Source organism: Pezoporus flaviventris, unplaced genomic scaffold (genome assembly GCF_033815535.1).
Source record: "Pezoporus flaviventris isolate CSIRO_AGI_PZ_B2104156 unplaced genomic scaffold, CSIRO_AGI_Pfla_v1 ptg000041l, whole genome shotgun sequence".
Lineage (NCBI taxonomy): Eukaryota > Metazoa > Chordata > Aves > Psittaciformes > Psittacidae > Pezoporus > Pezoporus flaviventris.
Window position 1 is genome coordinate 10956280 of NW_026892589.1, and position 25657 is coordinate 10981936.

The 25657-nt window shown below is 41.5% G+C and overlaps 1 protein-coding gene and 1 long non-coding RNA gene across 4 annotated transcripts in view; one reads left to right on the forward strand and one right to left on the reverse strand.

Annotated features, from left to right (window-relative positions):
* Window positions 1-10025, forward strand: part of LOC133275901 (uncharacterized) — a 237307-nt gene extending 227282 nt beyond the window's left edge. Inside the window, exons 2-3 of the long non-coding RNA XR_009745727.1 lie at window positions 9492-9815; window positions 9848-10025. This is a non-coding gene — a long non-coding RNA (uncharacterized LOC133275901). The remainder of the gene's footprint in view (window positions 1-9491; window positions 9816-9847) is intronic.
* A 1161-nt stretch (window positions 10026-11186) lies between these two features.
* LOC133275897 (transmembrane protein 132B-like) overlaps window positions 11187-25657 on the reverse strand; it is a 233867-nt gene continuing 219396 nt past the window's right edge. For all 3 annotated transcript variants that reach the window (XM_061466176.1, XM_061466178.1, XM_061466177.1), the window contains 4 exons: window positions 22802-23007; window positions 15469-15742; window positions 13966-14157; window positions 11187-13193 (listed from right to left, as the gene is read on the reverse strand). In XM_061466176.1, coding sequence (XP_061322160.1) covers window positions 12039-13193; window positions 13966-14157; window positions 15469-15742; window positions 22802-23007 — 1827 coding nt within the window. In that variant the 3' untranslated portion in view covers window positions 11187-12038. The remainder of the gene's footprint in view (window positions 13194-13965; window positions 14158-15468; window positions 15743-22801; window positions 23008-25657) is intronic.

Sequence of the window (25657 nt, forward strand, 5' to 3'; positions counted from 1 at the left end):
ACAGTAAATGCAATCTTCAATGGTTTCTGCAAATAAATTAGTAAAGTTGCTATGCCTCTTACAGTATCTGAAGAAGAAACGTGAAGGGGGCTAGAAAAAGACCTTCTTATCTCAACAAAACCAGTCCAGAAACACCTAGGGAAGATGGCAAAAAGTGCTGCTTACCTTTTCAAGTGTGCCAGGACATGCCGACACCTGAGTATGGCATACACAAAAATAGGAACCACTCAGAAAATAATCTGTCAATGGCACATTGCAGCTCCGCTCAGATGATATGTGTTTGCAAAGGGATGCAAAACTCACTGTATATCATCTCCTCTAATTTATCCTGAAATTACACCAAAGGAGAGGGGGACATCCAAGGTGCATCCAACATTAGAACAGGGTCAGTGAAGCACCAAATGTAGGCGGCCTCTGTAGGAGGCAAATGCACAAAATGTGTCACTAAAAATAGCCCTTTTTGTAACATCTTAAATCAGACAGTCAGAACATGCCATGAGGACCCAACCAAGCAGTGTGGTCTGATCTGGGTCCTGCTCTGCTGCTGCCGGGAAATCTGTAGCCAAGAGAAGACAGATGGTTTGCAGCCAGCCAGGGCTCTGCTCCCTTGGGCAGTAGTGCATATCTACAGAGGGAGGGGAGAAAGCATTTCATGGAAGCCACTGTCAAAAGGAGGCCATACCAGCTTGAGAGCTCTGTATGCAGCACTCCTGAAGGGGTGAACGGTATGGGATGCTATCTATTGTACCTTCATGGTGAGCAGTTGTGGGAGCAGAAACAAGTCCTGCCAGCTTTATTTAGACCTGTCATATTCAGACCATCATGACTCCAGGCTCTTCTGGTTTCCAAAATACCATTCTTTGTTAGAGCTGTCCTCAGACACAGATGTCTCTGCAGAGGCTGAACTAGCATTGAACTCAAAAAACTTGTGGGGCTATTGGCTAGCACTTAATCATGATGCCTTTACTCTCTTCCTCTTTCCACCCTGCTGTTGCCTCTGTGACTTGGACATTTTTCAAACACAGTAGAACAGGACCATAATGCATACCTTTAAAGGCATTTAGACCTACCCAGTACCAGTGTGCAGCGGATTTTCACCCACACACTTTCATAGCCTTGACCTAACCAGAACCACTGTGCAGCTAACCTTAAAAAAAACCCTTTCCCTGCAGACACAGTGTGAGATGTATTGAGCTCTCGCTCAGTATTGCATTCACTCCCTAGCTTCTGTGAGGTTTCTTGTCTCCATATGTGTCTGTACATTGCCTGTTAGTACTAGATGGTAATTCAGGAAACAATCTTAAATTGTGTTACATTGCACAAAACACCCTCTGTACTAAGCACTTGCTGGTTGCACAGTTAATAATAGCTATCAAGATGTATAGCAGCTAATGTTGGCCAGGGCTCTTGCAGTGACATTTTCCTTTCCGTAGTTTGGGTTACTCCTAGTTCTTGTTCCTTACAGTGTGTTTGGTTCATTAGGGACACAGCAAAGCACAGTTCTCCCCTGTCTGTGACATACCTGAGTGTCAGGTGTTTACTACCTCATTTTTTTTTCTGTATTTCAATTAGTGCCCTTTGCCTTTTGTCCCTTCACTGAAAAGTCTGAAGAATAATCTTCTTTGTTCCTTCCCATCCAGTGCTTACAGACATTATGATTGCCCCTGAGAGACTGAGACTTCTCAAGGCTGAGCAGTGCCAGCTCTGAGCCTGGCCTCACGTGTCAATTGTTGCAGTCTCTTAATCATCATAGTGGCCATTCACTGGTCCTGCTCCAGTATGTCCATGTCTTTCTTATAGGGGGGCATCCAGAACTGAAAAAATTACTCCAGATTTGGTCTTCCCAGTGCTAAGTAGCTTTTCCACTCTTTGGAAAGGCATCTCTGCTCCAAAAGAGAAGGAAGAAGCAGATGCATGGTTTTGAAACTAATTGGATGCATTCATTGAGTTGGGAGTTAAAAATAAAAAGCTGTTGCCCAAAGCATTATTTTTATTATTTTTTTTACTAATTTGGGAGTTTGTTTATCGTTTTAGTTTCTCTGTTCAGTGAACTGGTTCATATTTAATGGATCGCTAAGTTATGACTACAATAGAAATGACAGAGCATGTGTTTTCTAATTTAGGTGTATGGACAAGTGCCCTCTTTTGCTGGAAAGGGAACAAAACTAATACTGCTCAATAGCAAAGTAGTTGAACCAAATGCTTCTCAGTGTAAGTGGCAAAGTGAGTGACAGGTATCTGTTGTTGTGGCTCTGATAAGCTTTTCTTGCTGTAATACTTAAGCAAAAAGCCTGCAAATTTGACTAAGTCAGTGCTGCCTGACTGGTAGGTCAAGGTCTTAAATCATTTATGATGTTTTGGAGCATGTTACCCAGGGGCACCTGGGAACAAGCCCTGTTAGCTTTCAGAAAGATTTAGTCTTCTTCCTCCTTAAAAGATTGTTAAAGGTATTTGGGTACTGTAAGAGATGTCAAAACGTATGTAAATGCCAAAGACGATTTGAAAATCTGAGTAGCTTTTTACTGGGGCCTCAGTCTCAGCCGAGTCTGGAGACTGTTGTTAACACTGTTCAAGGAGACAAGACTCTGGTATCTGCTGTGTTTCTCCCTGCCTGTGTGCCCTTCCTGAACAGCAGAAGGGTCCGTCACTGCTGCGTTTCTCGGGGCTGCTGCAGTGTAGAAACACAACCGCAATGTCTTTTGTTGGGACATTTTTTTCCCTGACTGCAAAGACAAGTCTCACGGTAAAGACAACCTCTGCATAAAAGCAGTGTTAAAAGAGATGAAACCAGGCAGAAATAGATTCAGCTAAAAGCTTACAGTTTTAAGTAATTAGGAGATCTGGCACACTACTAACACGTTTGCCCCATTCATGAAAAAAAGAAGCAAGCTGTGAATCTCTTCCTCTCTTTTCTCTTTTACAGTGTGCAGATAATGGCGTGATGCATCATTTACAGACTATGTGATGATGTAACTGAGAAAATGCCAACTATTCCCAGTGTCTGTGCTGATGTGGCCACCTCAGTGATTCTAACCCCTATTTTTCCTTTCTTGGCAGGAAAAAAATAGAGTGCTACGTGATGTTACCTTTCATGAAAGGGATTTCCAGCAAAGATGGTAGAATATTTTCTTAACCCATGAAAATTGCCAACTGCAGAAACACTTCACATCTATGTGACCTGCAGATCCAGGGCATTTAAATGTGAGTCATACTACCCTTTTTCCTATCTGGCTTGAATTTTTAATACAAAGAGCATTGTTTGCTAGAGGCCAGCTCAGGTCCTAAGGGTGGGGGGACAACTTCTTTGGGGTTGGAACTAGATGATCTAATGTAAGGTCCCTTCCAACCCAAACCATTCTGTGATTCTTCTATAATAGAGACTCCTGTATCCTTGCTAAAAAAAGAGCCTGTGAACATAAACATAATTCTGAGTCCAAATTTATGGCCAGATTGAGTGGCTCCAAGGTTTTATATGAAGTAGTTTCAAAATTTTCATATTTCAAAATGTCAGAAAATGAAGGCAAAAGGCAGCCCCAAACACTGGTATGACTCGGGGTAGGGACATTCTATCACCTTCTGGCAAGTGAAAGGAACTAGTTCACTTACAAACTGTATTACATTGTCAAAATCGTACTTCCATTATTTGGATTGCCGGTACACACAGTACTGAGTCAGATCACTAGCATTTCCTTACAGTGACCAAGTTACAATGACCAAGAACATAACAACGTAAGCTGCAGTGAAAAAAAAAAAAGGTAGCACAGTCAAATAGCAGCTGAACATACAGCAAAATCCTTGCTTTGATCCGTGTTTGCCTTCAGAAATACTATGTCAAGTGTTCTTATTTAAATGAAGCTTAGTTGAAAGTGGAAGCTGTTGTCTCAGGAATGCCACAGTGGCTCCTGGGTGTATGATAAACTTGTTAAGCAAAGGGCTGGCTGGTTTATACTTTGTTACTGATGTGCAAACTCCCCACCAGCACATCAGGCTCCTGCGCTTTCTGTGAAGTTTTTCTCACCTCCTGTGTTGTCACTGTCCAGTTTCTGGTGTACTTCACATCCACCTCTGCCTGCAGGCGCGTCCCCCTAAGGACACCCAGCTCCCTGCCACTTTGGACAGTGTCCCAGCAGTGGAGCGGTCACATGAATCTTGGAGTACATCAGCATCTTTCTCATTGAAAAGTAATCGGGAATCCCGAAATGGCTCATTACATCCCTGCTGCCATCAGGTAAGCTGCCAGCTTTTCATTTTCAATATACTTTTCTGCTGGTGGGGTCAACAGAAAGAAGTGCCGGAAGATGAACTCTTTCAAATTAGGGAATGCCCTTAGAAACTTTGGCTTTTAGAAAGCTTATCTAGAGCAATGCAGCTTTTGTAGGGCAGCAAATGAAATGGCTTAAGTTACATGCTCAGCTTCTTCTGGCATAAACCCTAAAAGCCTGAAATCTTTTGCTAGCGTGTGTTTTGGTGATGTGTGCTTTGGTGCTTTTAAACAATTTGCTAAGTTAGAGTGATGCATTAGAGATGGTTTAAAGCCAGAAAAGGACTTGAGCAACCCTCTTCTGCAGTGGGCCAGAGCTAACCGAGAGTCAACACAAGCAGCATAAACAGTATGATGGCTATTTTCAACCTCACGGTATTTGGGCAGTCTCTGATTTCTTCCAGCTCCTGCTGAGCCCTTGCCCCTTTCCTGCTTGGAAGGTTATGTCAAAAAGAGCACAGCACGTCTGTGTTTGCCATTTGTGCACCCCCCTTCTCTTGTTCTGCAGGCAGGTTTAGGTAAGGTCAGGGGGGAGCAGTACCAGTGTGTCTTTCCTCTTCAGTGGCCTGAAGTGCTTACAGCAGAGTGGGTGGGATTCCAGCTGACCCCTTCTAGTCAGCAATTGATGTCAATGGAATTAACATCCTCTGGCTTTGGATAAAGTTCTTAATTTTGCTTGGTTTGTATCAATCTCTTCAGTCCTTGCTAAACCCCCCTAGAAAGAGATTCTTGTAACTGACATTCTTGTAACCTGTCTGTAAATCAGGCTGTTGGAAGTAAGTGATTTGAATTTTTTTTAATCTTTTTTTTTTTTAAAGATCCTGCAACATTTTCACTTAAATTGGCCAATTTGGTGCTATCAGCTACATATTAGTAGTGATGCCATGTGTATGCATGTATGCTACATACATATGTAGCATAGTATTAAGTGGTATCAATGTCTTATCTACTGTCCCTGGAATTAAAAGAGATACCTATACCCAGCTTAAATAAACCAAGGGGAAACATTAACAAATGCTTAGCTATGATTAGGCAAAGAGTTATTAGTTCTGTAGTTCGGTTTCCTTGCACTAGGTAGGTGGCTTTTTACATAGTTTGTCTGCTTGTCTGGGTATTGACTCTGACCTCTCACTGTATACCGGAAGTGAATTAAACTGATAATATAACATGCTCTTAATCTAGCTATTGGAAATAAAAGTAATTGTCAAAATTTATTTCTCATGGAAGAAGTAGTATTTTACCCCAAGTGAAAGGCTGATTTATAGCCGGCAGTGACATCTTTTTATGTATGTTGTAATTTTTTGAATGTTTTAATAAGTTACTAATTCCTAATGAACAGTAATGCCACCTCGTGCTTTTTCAGAGAGCAGCTTCTGTTATGGGGGGTTTAGGTTTCTGTTTGTTTATTCTTTTTAAAGAAGATACAATTAACTCAAGCTTCTGGGTTTTTAAGCACCTTTCATGATAGGTGGTGTTTGCTGTGATGAGAGAATCACTGCAAAGATTACAGACCATGAACTTCAACTATAAAACAAGCTTCAGTTCAGAGGTAAGGTCTGACATAAATCCACAGTAGACGGTGTATTAATCCACACTAGATGGTGTGTTTCGTCTGATATCTAGATCAGTGTGGTGTGCATAATGTATGGATCCCTTCCCAAGAAGAATTAGTATGCATTTTAATGGATTTTTTTCCATTTTAAGCTAGAACTGTCTAAAAAAGCAAAACCTAAAAAAATCCATTTTACACAGTACTAGTTTCACTGTATGAACAAAATACACGGTAATACAGACACTCTAATGTCCACCGGCACATGTACTCAGAGAAAAGGAAGTCTGGAACAATAATCAGGAGGACTTTTTTATACATGGGATTTTTATACATAGAACAGGTTGGGTCAGGTTTTGGCCATTACAACTGCTGTGGGCTTCAGTTTGCCTGGTAGTGATACCTGGAATACCAGAGAATCCTGATCATAGTTAAAGCCATCACGATTCCAGTGGGACCAAGAGTATCTCCTACTCACAGCATACTGTAACTTCTGCTCTTGTGCTATTTCAGCACAGGAAATAACTCGGGGATAAGATTTCAGGGTAGATTTGGGATGGTGTAGAATTAATAGCTTCAGCTCCATGAATATCACGTACTGCAATGTGTCATGTGGCCTGCTTGGTACTGGCTGGAGGCACTACCAATTGGGTCCAGTTTGTGTGACATGAGGACATTGCCAACCTCTCAGGCTCCAGACCTGACTTGGCGATTGTCTGCTCCTGCCTCAGTCCAGCTCCTAACAAGACCAGTGGGAGTTTCAGCTGAGACAGCCTCCGGGATGTGGCCTGTTTAATTTGTGGCAAATATCACTGTGTGGGCCTTCTGCCTGCCAAATCCTGAGGGCTGACTTTTTTGGGAGGAAAAAAAGCTGTATTTGTTGGGCTGTTTTTTTCCCAGGTGAATGCAGGTAATTATTTTCCATTACATAGCACACACACAGAGGTAGTTAAAATTTACACATACAGTAGTTGTTTTGAACAGTTGAGTGTGTGTGTGTGTGTGTGTGTAAAATATAACTGCAAAGACTGTTTTTCTGTAAAAGCTCATCGTCTGATCCCTTTCATTACACCGAATGGAGTACGGCAGTGTAAGCAGATCTACTGGCATCTCTTTAATCAGATACTGGTAAGGGGAAGAGTGTCACTGTAAGGGTCAAACAGGGACCAAATATAACTGGCAGTACGGAAGGAGTGTCCTTTATGAAAAATGTGTCTTATTTTACTGTTGTGGTGACCAAATGGAATTGGTGTCTGATGCACATTAAAGTTTAGGTACTCTGGGGCATTTCCTAAATTACAGTTTTCAATCCACTCATTTAATTGACTTTATATAAAACCACAACTCAGTACTTGAGAAATGACAGTAGTGATCATTAAATCATTCAGGTGATGTTGAATGGCTCCCACTAGCACAAGAGCAGCCCATACCTTTGCAGTGAGATTGTACAGTCAGCTCTCAAACGTGGCCCAGCTGCAAGCAGAAAAAAGATGGAGTCCCCTCCTGAATGTCGGCACAGTGTTGTCTTTGGTAAGCCCAATCACTCTGGGAGGTTTTGGGAGAGTTTGTGTTTCTGGTTCTGCAACCACCTCCAAAACCTTGAGCAAAAGCTAAATTTCCTATTTTGACATTAGCAAGCTCCTGTCCTACAGCACTTGTGATGAGGTCAGCGGTCACTTAATGATTTTGAGACTGGTACTAATGGGAAGGTAAGGAAATTCAGACCCCTAAATCTAATACTTGACATATGATGAGTCACCCATGGGTGAAATTTGTTACCTTTGAAAACAGAGATGCCTCTCTGCTGTTCTCTGCAAGCCAGTGGTCATTTAGTAGGTCATTTGTTCCTTACGTTTGGTGCTGGGAAGAGATCACTTGCTGCAGGAAGAGGGGGCTGGGACACCAGTTGCCAGGAAGGTTGGGGGAAATCCTTGGACTGTGTAATCGGGTGATTTGTGTTGCTTTGAGCAAGGAGGCGCAGGAGCATTCCACCCGCTGGTGATTCTGCCAACTGACTTCACACTGCAGGCACACCTCTCCCTCCACCCAACCAGCAGATCACCCTGACCAGTATAAACGGTGAATGGTTTAGTCAGTGTTAAAAAAACATGGCCATTATGTTTATTTCTCCAGCAGAATCTGTTTCTTTCACAGGCTTTCAGTTGCTGCTTTACTGAAGAGTGAAGTCTTTATTTCAGACATCTGCCTACAGAAAATAAGGATTTTTTAAGAGCACATTTAAAGATGAAAACTGAGGCTTGAATAACTTAATCAGCATACAAATTACACAGATATAAAAGTTCTCTTTCATTGTCTTAACTTACAGTTTATTTTGAACAGAATTCATTATGTTATACATCTAAGACTTATTATATTGTATAAATACCTTGGGTGTGATGTATATACATATTCAGTGTTATAGATTCAGCAGTTAATGTATGCATTTCACAATACACTGTAGTGTATTTCAATGTAGTGCACATGATTTATATTTCAGAAAAGAGCATATCCGCTATAAAAAGTTATTTCACTCATAGGGTACTCTACCTTGAAATACAGGGGTTCCATTGAATAATGGACTGTTTGTACTGTGTTGTATGGCTGTAAGATTTTCTTGTACATTCCCCAGTATGAATTAAGAAACAGCAGCTCAAAACGTTAATCTCTGTGGTTCTACGTCAAGAGGAGAGCAGGGCCCTGGTTTCCTAAGTAAGTTCTTGCTTCACTGGGGAAGAAGGTAGAGACAAGTCACATGGAGCTGGGCTGTGTGTGATGGCCAACAGAAAGAAAACCTTCTGCACAGGTGAGAATTACTGGCTTCTCTGTTCTTTTATGCCACTGCCATAAATCACTCACTCGCGTTACAAGAGGTGACGTCTGGCATCAGCTTTATTTTTAAGGTCTGCAAACTCGCCGTGTTCCATTAATCCACTCTTTGCCTGGGTGTCTCCTGGTCTGTGTGCTGATAGTGCGCCCTGTCCTTCCTCAACAGCTGGCGCACAGCATCTTCTCTAGACGTGCTGGGTTTGTTCAGCAGTAAATTACAGGTGTTGCTCTTCTGGGCACCTACTGAAGCATACTACTAATTAATCTGTCAGTGTAGTTTGGCTTTGCTCTCCTAGACAGTCCTAGTTTCCTGCATACATACATACACACACATGGTGCCTGTTGATCATATGTGGCAGCCTTTGCTTTGTACTCTCGAAAGCACAGACTCTTTTTATCGATGTTAAGTGCTGTTCATTTAACAGCAAAAAGAAATATTATATATTCCATGAATAAAATACTTGATTTTAAAAGCGGAATTGAAAAAAGTTCAGGTGAATCAGAAAACTGTGGGGGCGTTTAAAATAATTTCAATTTAAATTAAATTTACTTAAAGTATGTCACAATTTTGAAATTAAAGCTATTTAATTTTTAAAGGACTGATCAGCTCCAAACCATATTTTGTATTGAATCTATTCATCTAAATTCTTTTCAATTTTATAAGAAGTAGCAAAGTGCTTAAAGCAGTATAAGTCCAGAATAGCTCTGCTTTACTGGTGTAATTACTGAGAACAGAATTCTCACTTCTTTTGGTTTTTTGTATTGCCATTTTCCATGTAAGAACTTGCATGTCCCAACATGTGATGTAAAAAAAACCAAACCAAAAAAGAAAGGCTATATGAGCTGCAGTTGCAGATTTTTTTCTCCTAGTTTACAGATTCTGGTGGCTTCTAGCAATGACCATGCTGCACACAGGGCTGTCCTTCCCCCACATACTTAAGTGTGCAGCCTGAATGTACAGCCACTGGTAGGTACAAGCAGGGGTTAGGCCTCAGGTGCAAGTTCAAGGACACACCCGTGTGGCAGTGGTGAGCACTCTGACTTAGCGATGATCTTCAGTCTCTCAAGGTCACAGTCCTTGAGAAATTCCTGACCACGTAAATGAAGTTGTTGGTTTCCATTGGCTGTTAATGAGTCAAAGAGCAGCTCAGCACACTGACAAAGGCATCCATTTATTGTGTGCCTCTGTGGCACTGACAAGAAGAGGTCAGCATCCGCAGGTGTACTGAGCCACAGTGCAGAAACAGGGCATGGAGTCCAGTACACTGCTGTGAGATCACAGTTCCACTGGTGAACTGATGGTATGTGCTCAGGAAAATAGCTCTGCTGTTTGCCCTCTGCAACTGCCATCAGCAAGCTGTTCCCTCTGATTTCCAGAGTAAACTTATTTGTGGTTGATTTATACTCACTTACTTACTATTGTGCAGATAATACTCTTGCTTTATGCTTGGGCCACATACAAAATAACGTGATGGAAAGAGATGTTAAACTCTAAAAAGGGATTTTTATGTTGGTAGTAACAAGGTTCATAGTAGGAATTAATATTTCCTTATGAGGTCTGGATCATTTAAGGAGAAGGGAACATTTGTTAAACAACCCAAGACTTCATTTGATGCACAAGTGCTGCATCCCTTATGAAACAGAAGTATCTCTGTGCTCTATTATTTTCTCTACTTAAAATTAGATTATAACAGATGCCATCCCCTCACTGTGCAGTTCAGTGCCAGCAAACGTAAGTCTCTCATCACTTAGCTAAGCCTGATGTTCTCACTTTCTAGACTCACCATTAAAATTCTCATACTTTGCAGCAGTTACATTAAACCTGTTCCCAGTTATGGATTAGGCTGCAAATGCAGGATTTCCCGTGGTTAAGGTGGTCTCGTCTGTTCTAATAGCAGAACTGAATTACAAAATTCAAATCCTGTCACGAGCTAAGTTATGTAAGGCAGTTGTAATTTGGATCTTGTGTTTATTGCACAGGATCCATCACAAGAACATGTGCTTTATTGTTTTTGTTGAGTATTATGTAGATTCATTTTTTTTCTAGCTGTGATTTTCAACTTATTTGAGTCATCCTTCAGTACAAAAATACACGTAATGCATATGAAATGGAGCTTTGAATCTCCAGCATACTTCCCTTGTTAAACTTGAGAACAGTCAGTCACTTTGTAATGTGCCCAGTGTGTCTTTTCTTTCCTTCTTTCCTTCTTTAATGAAGTAAAATGGTGTAAAGTTTTTAGTGTCTTTACAGTCAGAGATGTTTTAGACTAGGTCTGGACATTAACTGTTGAGCATGGACTTCTTTGTCCTGCTGAACTCTACAATTGGTGTTCTAATTAGTGCAGAGCAACACTGGCTCCAGGCTTTTGCTTGCTAGGAAATATCCTTCCTATTCTCTGCATTTTGATGCCACATGTAACTTTCTTATTCTGAGGATAACGTTTATTGTCAACCCAGCTGCTGTTTCAGGAAAGCATTTTCCTTTGAAGTATGTGCTGTTTTGTTGTAGGTTACTTTTTCACAATAGCAATGACAAAAGTAAACCCAGGGTTACTCCTTGATTTTTATTTTCCAGGGTTTATTATTGTATTTACATTTCCCTGTAAGAAGATACAACCCTTTCCCAGTAAGAGTTCTAACACCTTTCTGTGTTTCAAATACTAACGACCCATATACCCATAAGAAAAGGAGAAAGATAATTGGTGATGAAAGAGGTATCTCTAGGGGCTGATGCAGATGAATAGAAAACTTAAATCATTATAAATATTACCATACTACACTTTGGTACAACCAAAAAAAACCTCCAAAGTAAATATTTAATGTTTCCTAAGTAAGTCAAATAATAGTCATAAACAATAGGAAAAGAAATTAACCACATGGGGGGTTTTATAGCTGTAAAAAATAAGATGACTACTTGGCTGCATTGCACATAGGCAATAAAATTAGATTCATTCAGATCCCTTTTAATGTAAGCCTCGTTTCAGGCTGTAAGCAAGAAATGTCTACTGTGCTTTACAAAGGACGACAACTAGAAAAATCAATGCAAACAAGTATCCCTTTCTTTTCTGATTTACCATTTATCATGAGAGATGACAAACAATGAAGTCTCCTCTGAGTCTGAGCGCAGTTGTATTAGCATTTTGCTAGTACCAGGCAGTATACAAAAACAGCCATAGTGTGTGACACCTCCAACACCTACAGGTAGCTGTTTTAGGGGCACATCCTGGTTTGTGGTGAAACAGGTTTAATTCAGCCAGCCTCTTGTACCTGCTCAGTGATATCAGGTTATCATCTCAGTAACTCCAAAGTTGGGCTGTCTTGTTCCTATTGCTGACTGGACTGACTGCTCCACCATCCATAAACAGAAGGCATAAAGGTGATTACAAACATAAGAAAGTAGTTTTACATATTGTCTTGCAGTCTTTCCATATAGTCCCTAAGTTCCTTGGAATCACCAAGATTCATATCTTGGCATACCCATTTAATATTATCATCACTGTCAAATAGAATTGAATTGGTGTAGGGGCCTCCATCCTCTGGCAGTATCGTTGTATATGAAGTGAACTTTACTCGCTTCTGCTTTGGCCCAGAAGGATTTATAGGTTCACTTTTAACTTCTTTTTCACAAAGGTACTCAGAAGATCTGAGGATATGGTTATGAAGAGTCTTCTGAGAGCTCCCATTAAGGAGAAAGTTGCTTTCTTCAAACTGCATTCCTCTGTCAATCATGGTAGTGCACTCCTCTGACGGGAGCGAAATGTCAACTGTGTTTTCCAGCAGTTCAACCTCATTTCCAAGCCAGACCCAATCATGGGAATGGGGGATATTGCCTTGCTCACTCACAGCAAACCTTTTATGCCTGTACTTCCAAGCAAATGCCACACAGTTTATCAAGAAGACCAAGATTGCTAAGCAGAAAACACACAGCAGAGCATACATGCCAATCTCCAAATCTGTTAATCCTCTTGAAGTCAATGTGAGATCACTGGGATTGTTTTCTCCTGGTATTTCTACTTGCACAGGGAAACCTGTGAAGGCGGTTGGGTTATTTTGGAGCTGGCCGTCCTCCAGGGACTCCTGATCAATGGGATATACGAAAGTTGTGCTTTTGTTTGCATTGTCCTCATGACTGGACATGTCCTCGTGGTTTTTGAACCACTCTTGTACTGTCCTCTCTTGTTCAGCAGGTTTCTCTATAGAATTGATTGCATGGCTTTTAAAATCTTTATCTGTATCATCAATGTCATTAGTGCTTCCTTTTTGGTCAGAATCTTTTTGACCAAACTTCACTTTGACGTTTCCTTTCCCAACAGCCAGAATGCTCTTCCGCTTAGTCTTCTGGCATGGCTCACTGATGACCATTTCAATTTTAATCAGAGGTCCTTGCCCATCCCCTTCTGCCACCACCACAGGCCATCTGGACTGGAGGTTTTGGTGTGTAGACACTACCATCTCATCCAGTGAGGTGACGGTGATGGAGAAGTCCTTGGAGTCATAGATATCTAAAGGTGTCACTGACCCATCGCTGAACAGAATCCATGCACTGACTATGGCTTCCTACAGGGAGAAGGCAAAACATGGGGAAGTTAAGAGACAGGTAAGAGAGCACAGATCAGGCACTCAGATATTTAGGTCTGTTTGACACTGGCAAAATAATTACACAGTTTAACATTGGTTTGTAGGATTTTTGTCAAAAAGAAAACATCTGCTTTGCTCCTCATTTTCTTCTTACAGATCTGTGTTCTCTGGACCGCTTACTCGGGCATTTCTCTCATTTTCAGGAACTACCAAAGACAGCCATCTAAATGTAATAAAAGGTGATGACAAATATGTAGGTTCTTTTGAATGCCAGAGCCTCGTGGTGAAAATAATCCAAATAATGAATATTTCCAAAGTCCTGGTTAATTGATTTTATAAAGGACTTACAATAGGGAATTTCTGTAGTACTGCAGTTCTAATGCCAGTTTTAATACAACATGCAGAGCTGTTACGTGTTGGAATGCTGTTCCCATTCAGCCCCTTGAAACAATTTACATTAAGAACACATCTGAATGCTGTATTCTGAATTTTCTGTCATCACTTTCAAATACAGAAGATTACACAAAATACACAGAAGTGATTGATTATAGCCTTTTCTGGGAACTAAGAAACACTTGCAGAAATACCATGTTTAAAAGGATGGTTTGACCAGAGCAAGTCTTCTTACTGCAGATTGCTAGTGTTAAAAAGATAGTTACACTTTCTGTAGTGATCCAGAGTCTCAATTCTACGATAAATACAATGAAAGAGATTAAAAAAAAATAATTCTAGATACTATTTTGGATCATACCTGTTTCAGAGTATGAAGAATATCATATGCAGAGGTGGTAGAAACGATAGCTCTCTTGCTTCCTTTGCTGATTTGTAAGGAGATGGACAAGCCTGAGACTAGTTGTACGCCTAGATCTATAATGGTTACACGGTCATCTAGAACGATCACTGTCTTCTCTGCCAGGATGGAATCGGAAAGAGGTGACAGAACCTGGAAAGATAAAGCAAATATCTTGCCTGAAACATCAACTAACTGCTTTAAAGTAACATTAGACTCTGATCGGCCCAGTACTTTGTATTAATCTTGGGGTTGTCACATCCATGTATAAGCTATAATCGATGTTCCCCCCAGGACTTTACACTTATTTGCTGCTAAATTACTTTAGTTACAAAAATAATTTAATAAAATAACCAATCGTTTCAAAATTGCAACTTCACCTCCACTATGGAGTATAGATTAAATGGATTTGGTTTAGAGAAGTCATTTTTGTTGGGGGTATAAAGCTCCCTGTGAATGCAGTTTAGCATGAGGCGTAGTGTAAGACACTGATTAACGCTGAAACCCAGTAAGGGAGTAAGTAAGTGTACAAAGCCTGGCCGATTGATAGGAACTTGGCCTGATGCCTTTGTAGGGACAGAGGACCTGAATGAAATGAAAGAGGACTTTGAAAATCCCACTGGGTGCCCATCTGCATTTTTCAAAGCCAACATAGTCCTATCAGTTTGTTCTAAGACCTTGTGTCTAACATGCTTAGAAAGAGACAGTCGTCTTTCTGCTGATGCCAGAAACAGCTGATTCGAGCCCCAAATATTTGAGATGTGATTTGGCTAATCATGGGAAATCCCAGCGCAGCTCCCTGCATCGGAGCTTGCTGCCTGCTGCTCTCTTGTAGTCACTGGAGTGAAAGATGCTTTTTAAGGGCAGAAATCCCTTGACCTCTCTGTGATGTTTGTTTAGGCTGAAAGGAGCTGAGCTCTAAAAGTACCTGTTCCTTTGTGCTGACTATAAAGGAAACCTAGTGTGACTGGAACATTATGGATGTTTGCAGTTAAGAAAAGCACCAGTGCTTGTATTCCTGTAGTTTGACTAAAAAATACGTATGAAGTTAGACAGAGAGACGGGCAGTGATGATCATGAGCACTGAAAGATTTCTGAAGATTATTTTTGTGTCCATTTTGTGAACATAATGGGACTAATTTTTCAAATACATTTAAGCAGATGAAGATGCATGTACGTCTTTGGTAAAACTCCCCAGCAGTTAAGTTCACAAGGTCCCACTTAAAAGGAGCTGGGTATGTGCAGCATGGAACCCGCTTCACTGTTCACAAAATCTCACTGTGTTGCTTGTCACATTAATGTGGATAAATTCCATCAGGATTCACCTACAGGTATTTTACAGAAGTTATGAAAATCCGCTGTTATGTTCTTACCAGCTTATTACTTTTTTCCTGAAAACAATTAGTTTTCTGTGTGCACCCAGAACTCCCTCTGTGGAATCTACAGATACATCATGGGCTGTACCTGAACCGTGGTGATGCCGTGCTCACGACCAACCAGAACTCGGCCATCTTGAAGCTTAGCAATCCTGGGTTCTTCCACCTTCATGAAATCAGCCACAAGGTCAGTGATGTCAAACTGCCACTCGGAGCCCAGCATATAGGTCAAGTGGCCTCCAAACTCAGAGGATTCAGCTACAAACTGTGTGAGGACTCGCACCATGGCATGCTGATACTGGAGGGTACAACCTTTCCCTTTTTTCTCATCATCCTCTTCATCCTCACTGTCACGGGTAGGCCTGTAAATAGATCCAGGTTTGTTATCTGCATCGCCATGATCTCCCTACAACACTACAGTGCTTCAGTTGCACAGTATTTTCCATTAGATTAATGTTATCATCTGCTGCTGTGTGAAAAATAGGAAACCAGATTTTGGATGGGTAGGTTACTACATCTGGGTGGGATGCTTCTACAGCTTTTCTGTGCTGTACAGTTTAAAAGCTACTGCCACTTCTGTTAATTAATTCCTTGTTTGAGTGGGACCTCCCAGCAACCCGAAAATACGTTTGCTATGGCTGACATTTCAGTGGCACCACTGCTTGTTCACCCTGTCTGCAAGTGGCAGCCAAATCCTGCACAGGGCTTTCCTTAGCAACGTGAAGTTTTTATGAGAGGGCAGTTTGGGAACAAAGCTCAGTGGGGATGGGAGAAGATGTTTTAGCATCCTCTCCTCCACCTTTGCCCATAACCTTTGTGTTACCTTCTTCCTCTCAAAATTCTTGTAACACATTCAGGATTCCCTGCTTTAGGTAATGCCACCACACCTTATCCCACATGTGTAGCTCATAGGTTCATTAAGCCTTCTGCATTTGAGAAATACACTATTTCACCTTCAATCTTACAGAGTTTGTGCAAGTGTCAGTATATTTAGTCGGGTAATGACCACAAGGGGCTTCCACTCAAGACATGAGTTACTTAGATTACACCATGCAGAGCGCTGAGGCTACCACTCACCCCACAGAAACAGCAGCAGCATTAGACACTTTAATGTTTCCTAACTACCAGTCCCGCTCTGCAAAATACAACCCATGACAACCTAACAGCTTCCCATAAACCTTCTATACGGCAGCTCAGTGATTTGTACCTGACAGCTGTGCTGTCACACCTCACAGAGCTTTGTCTGGTTTAAAACCCCATTTCCCATCAATTCTTTTACTGTGTGTTGTTTATTCCTTGGGACAAACACATGGATTCTCTTACCTCTGTCAAGTCAGGTATTAAGCACTAGGTGGTTACACTTTCACTCATTATGCCCCATGCTGTGGAATTCACTGCTCAGAAATAATTTGCCTTCTTCCTTTACTTATTTATTGAGCCTGAAGCCACCTCTATAGCAAGGGTGAGAAACTCAGGGTAAGCCTCTTATTTTTCACAGTATTTTGGGGAAGTAGTTTTGTGTTTATTGCATCCCTTTATCTTCTCCTTTGAAATACTAGCTATGAAAAACTATTATAAAACAGAATTGCTTGTGTTATAAATTGCTTTATGACGAAGCTGGCAAACAGTCAGCTGAAAACATATCTAAGAAAAGCCCTTGTTCTCTTCAAAATGATCGAAAGTCCTGGTGTTACAGAATCTAATACACTGGAAATACATTTTCAATGCACCACCTGGTAGCTGAATATATATATTTGGCCTGAAGTAAATGGTATTTGGTAGAGCCTTTTTGGTTCTGTGTGTGCAGAACAGTCTCCATCATCTCCATCATTAGTCACTGAATGAAACGTCACTGAGTAACACTGAATTATTAAGAAAAAAAAAACCAGGATCCTAAACCAGGATTTATTTACACAAATTTATCTTGCAGAATTGGACTTGCTGGGTGGTTCAGGAAACTTCAGTTGTTCTCTCCTTCCCCACGCACGGGTCAGGCTGGACTATGAACTGAACCAGCCAGGCAGCAAAGCAGATGAAGGGAATATTCAAGAAGGGAGTATTCATACAGCTTACGTGGCCCATGGCTGCTTAGACTGCTTTTGGCTTGTAATGCTTACAAAGAGTTTATGTACTCCTTGATGTTCCCACTTCTGACTCCTGTATTCTGACCCTCTTCAGCCCATAACCCAGCTCTGATAACCACAGACTTTTTGAAAACCAGCTTTAGCGCCGAGGTTTGTGGACTTAACCTTCTTAGTAATAGAGACAGTAACATTAGTACCTGTGCAGAGCTGCAGAAAAATGCACAGAAGCTGTTCAGGTAAGGAGTACTTACAGGATTTGTGTTCAAGAGGAAATACACTCAAAGCAACTTCAAGGGAAAGAACGGTGCAGACCCAGTCCCATGCAGCTCAAAAATTTGGGTTGTGGGAAGAATAACCAGAGGTGAGGAGTGTTGCATAAAGGCTTCTGCCTGTCTTAGCAGGCTGGAGACTGGGCAGCCACTACTACCAACCACAAAAAGATGACTCAGGACCAACTCTTTCCTTGTGTTACCTCTAACAAACAAAGGTAAGGGCTCAGTTTCATTACAGAAACATTTATAAGTGTGTGTATCTGTACAGTTCTCCTTAGAAATATGCGGGTTTGATTGCATGTAACTGTGGAACAGCAGAAAAGCATCCCTGAAGCATGGAATGGGCAAGGCGCTTTCTTACACCAGTGCAAAGTGAAGAGAGGTTTGAATTTTCAGTACAAGCTTTGCAAGTCTGCATCACCAGGTACCAACTCCAGTTCTTGCTTTAGTTAAACAAATGATACCGATTTCTAGTTCAAAGCCACAAATCCTGATTCAGTAATCACAGCACTTCAGTGCTTTGTCTCCATGGGCACAACAAAATGTTTTGAGATCCACTGAACTGCATAATTCTCTTTAGAGTCTTAAACTTGTTACAGTGGTTTCAGTAGGCTTAAAATCCTTCATTAAAGCAGTGAGCTTGTTTTCTTTTTAGGAGATGTCCTCATGAATATAAGCTCTTGCTGCATACTGTGCTTCCCCCTGCCTTGGTCATCTCTAAGGTTAGCTCTGGATAGCTCTCAGAATCCTTCTTATCCTATTACTTCCTGTTTGGCAGACTTGCTTGGAAGATTTTTTCCTTTTCTGTAGTGAACCAGTGTGGCAAGAATTACATTGAATTTACATTTCACACAGAGAAAGCCTTTGCCAGAGAGCTGAGTTACAACAGCAGCCCTGTTGCAAGGGTGCCTGCTAGCACTGATCTAATCAGTGATCTGTCAACTTTACATTACAGATGCTGTCTGTGAGCAGTTTAAGTATGTCTCTTCTAATTTCTACCACTCTCAAACCAGGCATCACATTCTTGGGCCAGATGCCAATTTTTTGTTACAAAAAACCCCTAAAGAAATCAGTTTTGCTGGTTTTGAATTTAAATACTCATTAAAGAGTTGTGTATTTAAAAAACAATTGCAATACTTCTAATTGGGGGGGGGGGGAGTAATTTTGGACACAGAATACAAGCCACTGAAAGTTGATTTAGTGGAAGCTACAGCAATAAGTTGCAGACAGGTCCAGCCACAGTTCAGGTAGAAACAGAGTTTGGTACCTTTACATGCCTTGAAAATACCATCTGCCTATTTACAAACATCTCTATGGCCTTATCTCCACAGGTCATTAGAGTCAGCTAAGTAAAGGAGGGAATTTACAGCATGTTCAAGCATTGTGTGGATGTTACTCACAAATGGAATGATTTGAATCTGGTTTCACTTAATTCACCTTCAGTTACAGCTTCATTTTTGAGTGGCAGCAGTCACACAGAGGTTTACCTGAAGCAGTTTGGTTTTTCCTGCATTTAACTTAGGCTTACTTCCCTGGTTCTGTCTCTAGTACTAGACAAGACCAAAATAAAGCTACCACCTAATGAACCATTACTCCAACAGACTGCCATTCATAAGCAATACCACATCTCTTTTAACTGTTCTGAAGGTTTTGAGGGCTGTTGCTACTCTGAGTTACCATGACACAGTAATGGCTTTACCACAGCTACTGTGAGGTAGCTGCCTCCCTGGGAGCATTGTGAAAACTGACTGCTATCCCAGTTGCAAATATTTACTTAAATCTCCAGCTTGGTCTGTGAGCCTTTAGCCGCGCAACTGCTATTAATGCAGGTGGAAGCCACTCACCCACATAAATGTATGTGCATACAGCTGCTAGTGCAGGAACTTCAAGAAGGATGTAATTGGTTGGCAGATACATGAGGAACTGAAATGTTCTTAGACCAGCAGAGGCTGCTTGGGCCTCTTCTACACTCTCATATTTGACTTCAGTTTAAATCTACACTTTTCATTTGCTGAGGCTGTGGGCTGCTGGGCAGCCCGTTGCAGGAGCAGGGTTTGTGTTAGCCTGAGCTAGCTCAAGGACCACAGTCCATGCATTAGTCATGAGCTCATTCAACTTGCATCTGGCAAGGGAGGCCGTTCACATGTGCAGTAGCACACACCACAGATCAAGTTCTCCTCTGGACAATAAATAAAAGTTGTTAGCCATATACTTACAGACTGATATGCTAAACTGTACTGCTGCCCTTACATAGGGGAGCCTGGTTTTGGCCCAGTTTCCTACTTTTGCTCTTTCTATTCCTCCAGGAAGTTCCTGCTCTTACAGCAGTTCAGACCAGGTGAGAAGCCACACAGTGCAAACTGAGCTGGGCACAGGGCATTTGTAAAACTTGGAAAAACCCTTTTTTATTGCTTTGTGGCAATTACTCAGGGAGTTAGGTAAGCCAGCATGTCTGTAATCACATGTATTTTACCGTTACAGGCATGGTAGGGTTTAGAGAGAGAAGCAATACGTTTTATTAGATCAACAAACATCATTGGAAAGAACAGATGTGTTTTGAGGCATATAAACACTTTTCAGGTCTGAAATAGAAGCTGTTATATTCAGATGAAGAACAGCCATGCTGGGACAGAAGTTTCACAGGCATTTCTTTTGTTGACAGCACCAATAAAAACATTTACAAGATTATTGTAAACCCAGTTATATTTTGCCATCTGGCTCAGCCCCTCTGACAACTGAACCAGCACAGCTACACTGAGCGTGTGGGAAGGAAATACTGGGGGAACCAGGGGGGACAGAGCAGTGTTCAGAGGTTGAGGAAGTGTCTGCACAACCCCTGTAAGAAATGCTCAAAAATGTTACCTTCTGTGTATGGCTCTATGTGAAGTTGCAGCAGTACAATGCTATGGCAGCCACACCTGCTGAGAAATGCTTGCATTTGGGGGTTTAAATAAGATTAAGGACCTCTCCCCTCTTTCAAGCCTATCCTCAGGTATCACACAAGACAACCTTCACACTGCACAGCACTAACACTGTATGGCACACACCGGGCAGGCATATGAAGGCTGAAGCATTGCTCAAAGGAAGCGAGTGTGGCCTTCTGGCTGCATCACTGAATGAGGATTCAGGAAAAAGTTAAGAGAAAAATAAAAAACTGGAAAAAAAGAACAAGAAAAGCCACTAAATCTCAGGTAAAACCCATCCAAATCTAAAAGGAAATGTAAAAACCTTTAGTACAAAGCAAATGTCAAGAGTGAGCACAACTAATACTACTCCTACACTACCTATTGATTTAGAATAGCTCCCCAAAGTTAAAAAGAATCCCCATGAATGTTCCATAAACCAAGAGATCATTTATTTCTAGTTGAAACCTTTCCCATTCCAACGGGCCTGGACTGCTGACACGCAGTGTCATAACCCCCCAGCTGCAGTTCTGGGGGGCGAGACGGGGGCCACCCTTTCTCTTCCACCCTCCACGGAAAGGCTTGCTGAGGATGTGCCAGCAGTTCCCATGCAATCTGAGCAGCAGCAAACCTGCCCTGCTTGCCAGCTTGCAAACAGAGCAGACTCTCAGGCCATTATCTTTATTTCAGCTGGCCAAATAAATGAGAACTAGACACCAGGGGGTAAATTTCTAGCACTGCATGTAATGGGCTTAAAGTCAGAATATCCACGACTGTTAAGCACAGCTGAATGTCTAACTCACTGAGCTTGCTGCTCAAAGTTTACTCCTGTAATAAACAGCAACAGCCTAATCCTGCAGATACTTGCTTAGCAAAATCCCCACTGGTTTTAGTAGGAGCTGCGCCTAAGGGAGTGTTGCAGTGCTGGACACGTTACAAGCAGAAGAAGGTAAGTTAAGTAAGTGAAACTTTAAGCAGCCAGCATACATTGGTCCGCCACCCAGCACATCTCTCCCTGCCACAAGTGGCAACTCTGCCTTTATCACAGAAGCAAACACACAATTTATTTCATGCCAGATCCTCATCACCTCTTCTGTCACTTCCAGAAATGTCCCCATAGCCCAGAGGTAAGTCAGTCCCTTTCTTTGTAGCTCATTATCTGAACGTCTGGTAAATTCTGTCCTATTACCTTTGGTTTTATGCCTTCATAAAGTATTAGGTAATTCTAGTCCACTGCTGCCTGTTTGGGCTCTTTAAGGCTCTTCAATAGCTGAGACAGATGTTCTCTTAGGCAAAGCGAGTGCTTCAACAAGAACTGCCTCGGTGTTTAGCAGTGCACTTCCTGCTGCCAGAAATGCTTTTTCACTGTATTATAAATCTGAGCTGGTGTCATGCCTTGTTCTCCTGTAGCATTTTTCAACTTAGCCTGAAACCCACCAATGTAGCAGTATTACTGGAAATTCTTAATCTTGCAAATTGTGCAAATGATGGGTATTTTCATTAGGGAATAATGGGAACAGAGCTCAAAATCCCTGCTTCCCCTACCTCCCCCCTAACACACCTTTTTCCCAGTCCACATATGTCCTGGAAGAATCTTCAGTAGGAACATGAGCGTGTTTTTACCTAGTTGGGATGTGCTAAGTGATGCTTTGGCCAGGTCTGCTGTACACTACAGAGACTGAACAATCATCCAAAGCTTCAGAATCATAGGATGGTTTAGGTTGGAAGGGACCTTGGAAGAGCATCTAATCCAGCTGCCCTGGCAGTGCCCAGTGACCTCACTCCCTGTTTCCCTATTTCATTTAGCACTGTAAGCAGAACCTTGAGCACCAGCCATGCTGAATATCACACACATAGTGTTACATAACAGTGGGTGAGGTCCAGGTCCTTGTCTTCAGATTTGCACACTGGAGTTACGATACAGTTTCCTGAGGTTGTGTGGAATTCCTTAATGCTCCAGGCAAAGCCACTGACTACACAGATTGGGATAAAACGTAGCCTACTGATACTGCTGTTGGATGTCTTCATGAAGACCAAGACAGACTAAAGCCGAACTTCAAAAAGGAGAGTTTAGATTCTGAGAAACACTCTAAAAACGTGTTGTGTTCTAAACCCAGAGGCCCCGAGCATGGATGTGGACTGTGCCAGTGCTGGAAGCGTACCTTTTGTTGGAGGTGACAGGTATCCTCCAGCCTTTGATCTGGCTGAGCTCTGTGTCAGAGATCTCGATCTGCAGCGGGAGCCTGGGAACCCAGACCGTCACTTCTAATTGGGTGGTAAAATGCTGGTAAGTGAAGTTAACAATAGTATCCACTTTGCTTTTCATTTCCTTGCCATTAACGAAGATGGAGTCACAGCTGTCAGAAACCTTCAAAGAAAAAAGAAATAATTAGGAAATGAATAAAAGTTTCTGAGGAAGCCCAAGGAATGATGCATCAGTCCAGAGACAACACTGATAATGTGAGCCATGCATACTGCATTTTCAGTTTCCTAATTAGTAGCAAACAGTGATAAACGGACCCCAGGGAAACAGTTCTGCTTTCTTCAATGGATACTACTCAAACTACAGATGTTATATAACCTATGTGAATCTTTTATGCGAGGCAGATTACACTGTTCATGAATCAAACTCCATGTGCATCAAAGTTTATGTTTACAACTTGCTTAAAGAATGTGGAAAAAATGGGGCCATATGTTAGTAACAAAAAGACTGACTCAGAACCATAACACAGAATCCATTCCTTTTTCCTTGAGCACAGAACACTGAAAGACAAAGATCCCCTCATGGCTCAGGAGCACGAGTGCAGCACAAGCATTAATTTTTAGAGCTTCTCAGTAATTGTTTTAACAAAACGTATCTGTAGTTGCTTTGTGTCAGCATTCAGAATTACTGCCAGAACTAGCACATGGGCTCTAAACTACAACTCATCTACCCTCCTGGTTCCAGGGATCCTTTGGCACAAGATCAAGGTCCTGAGCACAGATCCTGTTTACGTAAAGACCATGACATAGCTGTGTGTTTGACCTGCACCCTGGAAAGACGGAACTGCTTCAGGAGGTATGGGTTTAAATTATATTTACAAATGTGTGTTTTTATACCTTAACAATATATATAATACATTCAAATTAATGTACAACATGTTTGTAGATATATGTACATACATACATGCATCTATACATGCATCTGGATCTATGTAAAGGTTTGTATTCTGCTTCAAAGCGAGAGAGAGGTGATAGTCTCCATCAGAGTCCATGAACTGTGGTTTTAATCTTTTAAAACCATGGCTTACAAGATGTAGCTGTGTTACTGCAGTGGACTTCGTTCTTGTCAGGACTGTTCTGTGTCATGTGGTATAATGCATTGGGACTCAGATCTGAAGAGATTCTGGCCAAGCTGGTGATTAAATGCCCATTTACTGGAATTACTGAGATAGCTCATGTAGACTTCAGTGGGGAACATGCTGAAACACAGGTTGGTTTTTGCTCTGCAAAGGTCCCTCACATCTCTTCTGGTATTAACAGGAATTAGGGGTTACTGAGCCCAGAAAAATTACAGCAACCGTGTAGCAGCCTATTTTGTTCCCCAGAGTCAGTCCTCACATCACATGTGACTTTGAAATGTAAGTCTTGTTCTGCTTTGAATCTCAGAATAACATCATTTCTCTCTCGAGCTCTATCATGGTATACAGCCGTTAGATGAACAATACCCGAGTTGCACTATCATGCCAACTTCTACTATCAAGGACAGAAGGGGAAACTTTTGGGAAACACTGTACCAGCTGGTATATATGCACAACATTGGCTGTTGCACACTTGGTGAGACCAGGCAGCCAAACCTTTCAGATCGTCCCTTTGCTAACACCACTGTACAATTAACATAACTCTCCTGTCCTGCTTAGTATTAGGTAATAGCTTTGCTAAAAATACTGTCAAGTGCTTTGAGATTCTGATTAGAAAAACTCGCTGTCCAGTGTTTCTCCCTCCACATGCAATACCCATATATAAAGTAAAAGAGCTGCACTTCCACATTTGCCATTTCCAGATCAGCTTCTTGGATCCTGATCAATGTACTGAAACTACAATCAATGACTTGTTTGCAAAGGGACCAAGCCAGGTTGTGAGGGATGGGGCAGAGGAAACCACCTCACTCTTCTGGAGAGATGCTCCTGCCACAGGAATTTAAAAACAATGACAAATAAATCCAGTTATCTGATAAAGAGCTTACAATGGACTCCAGGCCCTGGAGAACCACAAATGAACCTCAGAACCTTTGTTTCCCCCTAGTAATGTGTCGTAAGTGTCTCTGGAAAGTTTTAGCACATTAAGCAAGCCCATTAATTGAATGAGCAGTTGAGATTCTAAATCATAAAGCCTACACCTAGGGAGTTTTGTGAAAATTAATACAAGACAGAAATAATTACCAAAACTCAAAGAGGGAGGGATAAACATCAAGACTGGATCAGGGGAATAACTAATATCTGACATGACAGCAGCTAATATTTTAGATTCTCTTCTTGCTGTTTAAAATGTTCGTCTTGCCAGCAGGCAAGAAAGGTGCTAAATTAGGGAACTGAAGGATGGACTTTAATTGTAGCTGTAAAAACATCAGGCTGGGCTTACAAATTTCATAGATTAAATGTCTAGACAGAGCCATTTAGTCACTTCTGTACTGACCAAGAGATAAGCAGGAATCAGGATATATAACTACACTCTACAAGTTCACCCAGCAGCCTTGTGTAGAGTTCAGAGCTTGTGGTGCACTTAAGTGTATCTTCCAGAAAATAATCCAACCTTGGTGAGAAAACTTGAAGAGACACATTGTTCTTTCAGTTCTACATCTGGAATTTGGGTTTACTCTGTTAGGTACAAGCAAATCAAAGAATTTAAAGGGAAATCATGAGTCCTTGAGGAAGTATGGGAAGCCATGACTACTGTTAACCATTTGGGCTAGACTAAACCTCACCTGAGGAAACCTCTATTATCTAGTTGAGGTCATGCTTTGTCTAGAAAGGTTGGGC